The sequence below is a fragment of the Penaeus vannamei genome, chromosome 30, assembly GCF_042767895.1.
Source record: "Penaeus vannamei isolate JL-2024 chromosome 30, ASM4276789v1, whole genome shotgun sequence".
NCBI lineage: Eukaryota > Metazoa > Arthropoda > Malacostraca > Decapoda > Penaeidae > Penaeus > Penaeus vannamei.
In genome coordinates this window covers 1,216,322-1,223,789 of record NC_091578.1, presented here as the reverse complement: position 1 = coordinate 1,223,789, position 7,468 = coordinate 1,216,322, and the positions used below count along the sequence as shown (strand labels likewise).

The following is a 7,468-nucleotide window of genomic DNA, read 5'->3' as shown; positions in this document are numbered from 1 at the left end:
TCTCCAGACATTCTTAATGATACTTCACCACCATCCCCAGTCCCCCTTTCTCATCCTCATTCTTCTCTTCCTACTTCTCCAACAGCCACCTCTGTTTTCCTTGAACAATATCCCTATTCCTTACACAGTTACAGATACACTGCAATTCATTTGATTTCTCCTCCCCCTGAACACTTCATATATTACTCCTCTCTACCCTACTTCATTTACTTCTTTTTTTCCCTTTTCACTACCATACTATCCAATATTGCTCAGTAATGTTTAACATCTAATACCTTGCCCCTCCCTGGATTGTCTTCTACTTTTCCAACAGCCATCTCTAGTTTCCTTGAACATGATTCGTATTCCTTCTCCAGTGACAGATACAGTGCAATTCACTCACCCTACTCCCTTAACCCTACCCTCTCTACTAATCTCTGCTCTGCCTGAGTTGCTCCCCTCTTTTCCTGTTTCATTACCATACTATCCTATAATGTTCTGTAATCTTTGACATCTAACACATTGTATCCAAATCTTTAACTCCTCTTTATCCTTTTCAACACAATACTTTATCATAGTGCTATATGACCTTTGACGCCTAGCACATTTATTTGTTTCAAACATTAAACATTTAAACATTTAGAAAATGAAGTAGTGTAGTATGTAATTCAAGTTTACATTTTTTTACAGGTGTTTATACATAATCCATATCAACGGCTTGGCATCTCAGGGGGTCGGATGTCTATAAGTCAGAGCAGCTCTGAAGTTTCATTGCTTAACATTAACCAGACAGTATCAGCTGTCACTGCAGGACACCTTTCCCAGAGCAAGACAGGTGACATACTTGTAGTGGGAACACCTACTAATGTGTTGGCCTATGATGTCCAAAACAATGCTGATGTCTTCTACAAGGATGTAAGTTTTTAGCTTATTTGTTCCATTTTTTATTTTTAGCCAAGATCGTGAATATTGCAGACTTCATTGAGTTGTCATTGTCATTTCAAACTGTTCCTAAACTTATTTAGATAATCACTGCTAATGAAGGGGAATAACGGTAGAACCATCAGTTAGCCATAGGAAAAAGTATTATCTAATTTCCAATACCTCCTTCTGAGATTTATGATTGTTACATAGTTGCAGTGTTTAGAAGAAACTGGATGCAATTCTACTTAACAAAAACATTGTACTGGGGTAGTATTATATTATTGCTTTGATGGTTTATAATGCCACAGGTGTACCACTGCATGCTCTTGGTTGTCTTTTTCCCTTGCTATGGCAAGAATTGGTTCCGTTCCCTTAACTTTAGCAGTGCATGTATTTTATGGGCTTGGCTACAACCTCCAGTTCAAACATAACGTCAAGCTGAGTGGCCAGAGATTGCTGGGTGCCAGGTCTTAGAGAAAGGCAGTTGTCTTGCCTCTCTTCTTTCATTAGAATTGTAAAGGGTCATCCCATGCAAGGGATTTTTTTTAGAAATTCAGATCTCCACAGAACATTTTCAGAAAAAATATTTTAGTTTGTTTCACTAAAACAAAAAAGGTTTTACAGGTTTCTGTAAGTTTGGGATATTATATGCATTTTAGTAATATGCATTTTTTGTGGAGTACTTAAAGGATGGGTAGGGGGGGGTGATGCCCTTGGTTGAGAGCTGTCTTTTCAATTTTTTTCATATGTCTGTGTGTACATAGTATGTCAATCTGCATAATGTATTATACAGCAAAAAAAGTAAATGTCAAGAATACACAGACAGATATTTGGGACTTTTAAAAGGTGTTTTTCCACCAAATGAAATCTGATTTTTATTTTATTTTCAATTATTACAAAGGAAAAGGAAAGTACAGGAATCTGGATGAGGTCTGAAGATTTTTAAAAACTTTCCAATGGAACAACCAATATCTTATGGAATTATTCAGTACAAAAAAAATTAGAAATGTAGTTTAGAGAGAAAACATTTCATATTATAATATGGTTTTATTTATGAAACTCAATCATCTAATTATCATATTTCTCATCCAAATATAAATATATGAGAATATGCTAGTTTCCAAGTTATAAAAAAAAAAAAAAATTATAAGAATAAAGAGGATCTTTCTTAAAAAGTTTGTGAGAAGAGGTGACTCCTATCCTTGGCAGCATACCTGTCATGCAAACTTGGCTTCTGCTTGCTTTGAACTATTTGTATTCAAGTTTTCTTATATGTACATATTTTTACATGTATATACATATCTATATGGATTTGCGTGCATTTACTCACACATATGTACTTACACAATAAAACCTCACATTTAGTATGTCATTGGTACAAAAAAAGCTGGCTAAATGTGAAAAATCAGATTAAGGTAAAAAATCAATTTGGTTGCAGATGCAGTGTTCTTCACACAGATTTTCTTGTTTGGCTAAAAATCCAATTTCAGTGATACCATATGATTGAATTTTGGTGACTTGAGTCAAAGATTAGACCATGATGTGTCATAAGGACAATTATGTTTTGTTTATTCACAGGCATCACTGTTAACTTATGTTGCTTAAAAATCAATGTTTTATGAGCCATCAGTGGTCTTAATGACAAAGATACTTTGTATAGATATTTTTTTACTGTTACCATACTTGTTCTCTGTACCTGACTGGTGATCTCCCTTCTTACTTAGAAGTCTAATTTCCATTTTTGATATTTTTTATACTTGGATCTGGGAAGAACTCCAAAGCTTCTTATGAAACAGTGCCTGCTTGATCTTAGGTGAAAAGAACAATTGCCTAGATGAAGTCTCCAGTTTAACTTGAATGGAGGACCAAAGGGATGTGTTGTAGCTGCAAACCAAACAGCTTGCAGCATTGCCCATCCCACAGTATAGCTAGCTGTCTTGTAGAAGAAATTATATCCTTACACAACAAGTCTGTTGGAATGCTGGAATGGGTTATCCCATCTTAAACTGTAGTACACCTAGGAACCACTCTGTCTCTCTCTCAGGTCTTGTTTAATTCACTGGAATTTGAATTCCCCTATGCATCACATGAGGAGGATCTTGATAGGGGGTTCCCACAGAAATTGGGGGATAATGCACTTTTTAAGAATAATTCCCTCCAACCTTTTCTTACAAAATTTATATGACTTGAAGCACAAATGCCTAAGTCATTTTCAGTGTATAGATATATGTATAACATCAAGATTTTCGGGTTACTTCCCCTCCATCTTCCCACCTCATTGTAAATGTCATGAATGCCACACTTACCACAATTTGTCCATGCGTTCAATGTTAAGGCTGCCATAACTTAAAAAATGATATAATAGCCTGTGAAGGATCCTAATTGTGGAACACTAGGAATGCTGAATCACTTTCCTTCCCTTTAGGGTCATCTGCTGTGAATTTCTCCTTCTCTTGCTGTTTTGATAATTACAAAAACTTGTAGGAACTTTTCCTCCTGCTAGCTCGGAAATTCTGAGCACCATTTTTCTATGGAACATCAGTTTGTGAATTTCCTATTGTCCTATTATTATTTTTCACTTCTATTTGTTTTTGTGCTAAAAGGGTTTGTTTGGAGGTTATGATTATCATATGTATATACTGTTGTTCTGTACACTTAGTTTGAGATTATATCTTCATTATGTAAAATTTATTTTGTCCCATACACACATTGTGCATTTCTTCGAAGGGTAATGAGACATATTTTCATAATTTACTTGATGATGATATTATTATTATCATAATGACATCTCCTTTTCCTTTTAGAACTATTTATATTGGCCAGACAGTATTTTTTTTTCACATATTTTATGAAAAAGTATTAATAACAAATGAAAAATTTATTAACTTTTTTTTCTTATTTGGTCACCAGGTTTCTGACGGAGCCAATGCCATTACCATTGGACATTTAGGGCGAAATCCTTTACCATTGGCACTTATTGGGGGTAACTGCTCCATCCATGGCTTTGATGGTGATGGTAATGATCCATTTTGGACTGTGACGGGAGACAACGTGTCTTCGATCACTCTGACTGACTTTGATGGTGATGATGAAAATGAGGTATTGTATGCATTTTTACCAATGGGCCTTTGCTGTTTTTATTACTTCTCTTTGAAAAACGTTTGATTTGTAATAAATGTCATAAGTCAGATTTCATACTCTAAGAGAAGATAGAATGATTGTGAATATAAAGAATATTTCAAGTGATTTGTCTTTCAGCTCTTGGTGGGCTCTGAGGACTTTGACATAAGAGTGTTCAAGCGTGAAGAGATTCTCTTTGAAATGTCGGAAACTGAGGCAGTGACAGCTTTATGCCCAATGCATGGATCCAGATTTGGATATGCGCTTGCCAACGGAACTGTTGGAGTTTATGAAAAGATATCAAGGTGGTGGAGGATAAAGGTGGGTCTGTTTAATGGTATGTTAATACAGTAAATTCAGACACAGTCAAATGAATTTAAACCTATAACTCAGTTGATGTCCATGGATATAGAAATTCATTATATGATATTTCTTTTCAGTCCAAAAATCAGGCAATAGCTATCTACAGTTATGATATTGATGGGGATGGTGTTCCAGAGTTAATTACAGGATGGAGTAATGGGAAGGTAGATGCTAGAAATGATCGGAGTGGAGAGGTTGTCTTTAAGGTAAGCTGTAAAATGTGTTTGCTTCATATCATATTACATATATGAGATAGTAGGGGATTCATGAGAATGCTCAGGACTTCCATGGGATGGTAGATTGGTAAATGAAATATGATTTTCCAATGTCCAAAAATGTAGCAATCATCAGCATATCTTTAATTCACTGATTATAGATATGTTATTTTATGGCATTAACCTTCAGTTCGCTAGTTCTGATAGATCTTGTAAACAAAGAATGGTTATTGGAAATCAGAAAAGTAGATAACATGCAAGTTCCCTCTAACCCTTATCATGTCATGGTAGGCCATGCTTCATGCCCGAAATGACATTTTTATGTGATGTGTAGTAGAGCCTCCTCCAAGTTGTGTATGTTAAACGGTGTTTGTTTGTCACGTTCTGCATTTGTTGAAGATAAATTGCCCCTCAAAAGTAGGCTTGAAGCCTTATTATCTTTTTTTTTTTTTTTAATGAAATATCCAAGAGCATAGAGTGGGGTAGGTTTATGTTTCCTCATGCACCTTTGATGTGGCACTGGGGGCTTTTGTTGTGACTGGGATAAATGCAAAAGAGTTTTGAGATTCATAATTTTATATGTATGGGAAAGTGGCAATTTTGAAAGTCAGAAATGTTTAGTATCCTGGGGGCTTCAGCTAACTCTCATAGCTCTTGTGAAGTTGTAACCAAAAGTTCTACCCCCTTTCATTTCTATGACAGTTTAATGTCCTTATTTTAAAATTTGTTGTACATGTATGAATAATATACTTTGCATTTCTGATAGTATGAAAAATATATATTTGTACTTACTATGTTATATATATATATATATATTTAGGTAAAACAAAGACCAATGACTACTGGGAAGACATATCCTATTTATCATAAAGGAGGGGGGGTGAATATTTAGATGTTTTGCAGTGTAATGTACTTTGGAATGCAGACCCTGATCCTCAAAATGTCCAAAGTTTAGGTTTCTTACCCAGTATGGTGAACAAGGCCTTCTCGGGGTTGTCTGTGCATCTTACCAAGAATCAGTTGCTGGAGATGTCTCTGACTAGAGATTCCTATAGAATTTGATAGATATACATTTTCATATCATAGCAATCATTATTGCTTTAATCGGTAATTATTGCTGTAGATATTGGTGAACAACCATTGTAACTTCTGTTAGCTTCCAGGTGATATTCAGAAAAAGACTGAGCTGAACTCTTCGAGAATTTTAGTTTTGTGCTAATACTTTGTAAATTTTGAAAATTCTGTTGGGATGATGCTTACTATACTGTAGTGAGAAAGGCAGCGCAGATAATGGATAAAAATATCCCCTGTCTGATTATTGATTGACAAATTCAAATAATGATTTTTTTTACAGGATAATTTCCAAGGAACAGTTGCTGGTATAGTCCAAGGTGACTACCGTATGGATGGCAAAAAACAGCTGATTTGTTGTTCAGTTGATGGTGAAGGTTAGTAGCAAATAGTAAAGTAAGTCACTAGATATTTTACACAAAGTAAGAACAAGTATGATTTAATAAATTTAATTCTTTCTCTCTCTCTGTGCCTCTCTGTCTATCTGTCTCTCCGTCTACCTCTCTCTTTGTCTCCTCCCTCTCTCTCTCTCTCTCGCTCTTTATCTCCCTCCCTCTCTCTCTCTCTATTTGTCTTCCCCCCTCTCTCTCTTTCTATTTCTCTCCCCCCCCCCCCCCCCTCTCTCTCTCTCTCTCTCTCTCTCTCTCTCTCTCTCTCTCTCTCTCTCTCTCTCTCTCTCTCTCTCTCTCTCTCTCTCTCTCTCTCTCTCTCTCTTCCTCCCTCCCTCCCTCCCTCCCAACCTCCCTCCCTCCCAACCTCCCTCCCTCTCCCTCCTTCCCTCCCTCCCCCCTCTCTCTCTCTCTCTCTCTCTCACTCTCTCACTCTCTATCTCTATTTCTTTCTCTTTCTCTTTCTCTTTCTCTCTCTCTCTCTCTCTCTCTCTCTCTCTCTCTCTCTCTCTCTCTTTCTCTCTCTTTCTCTTTCTCTTTCAATCTTTCTCTTTCTCTTTCTATCATTTAATCCATATACAGATTTGATCATGTCTCTTATTATTTTCATTATTATTTTCTTTTTTCATGCAAAGTGAGAGGATACCAGTCCTCTTCTCCTGAAAGTCGCTATTCGCTCATGGACGTTAACATTGAACAAGAGACCATCCGAGAGCTAAGCCAACGCCGACACAACTTATTGATGGAACTGAAAAATTATGAGGAGAATCAGCGAATGGGCTCGTCTGGGGAAGTACTCTTTGGCAAACCGTCAGCAGCAGGAGACCAAGTTGGAGTTATCCCAGTAGGTTGAGTTTCATACGGTTAGATTGTTTTACACATTGAATTATCTGCAAAATAATTCTTGTCATCAGGAAGAGAGAGCCTCAACTTTTGATTATGTGTGTGTCATTCTTTCTTTTTCATCTTGATAGGTGATTCCCTTTATGTGATACTGGTCTTTCCGTTTTCATTCTCAGTGCAACATCTAAATAAAAGATTAGGAGGGTTTGGGAAAAAGATGTTAAAATATGAGTGATCAGCTTTTTTAGCTTAAAGTATGTGCAAAGTTTTAAAAGTATTGTTGTATGAGTTATAGTCTTTGGTGAAAAAAAATCTTTGAAATAGTAAAATTTCCCTAAGTACGTTATATATAATCACATTTAGGACACATAAAAAACTAACTCCCTTAAAATATATATATATATCCCCATATTTTCTTGATTTTGTTTGTGAGCAAAACTGAAAAAAGTTGCCTTGGGCCTGTTTCTTAGATGCTTCTTTTCTGCAATGTCTACTGCATTGTGTAACATGCAAATGAAATAGGCATAGATTCTTGTTGAATACTCTTTAAACTCGTACCTTTTT

At 36.0% G+C, this 7,468-nt stretch overlaps 1 protein-coding gene across 1 annotated transcript in view; it reads left to right on the top strand.

The window, feature by feature from the left end:
• LOC113802199 (BBSome complex member BBS2-like) overlaps positions 1-6,905 on the top strand; it is a gene marked incomplete at its 3' end in the record, with an annotated part of 13,708 nt that extends 6,803 nt beyond the window's left edge. The window contains 6 exon segments of the mRNA XM_070142796.1: positions 670-894; positions 3,814-4,002; positions 4,162-4,344; positions 4,464-4,592; positions 5,956-6,049; positions 6,697-6,905. Of these exon segments, the coding sequence (XP_069998897.1) occupies positions 670-894; positions 3,814-4,002; positions 4,162-4,344; positions 4,464-4,592; positions 5,956-6,049; positions 6,697-6,905 (1,029 nt within the window).
• Positions 6,906-7,468: the final 563 nt, after the last annotated feature.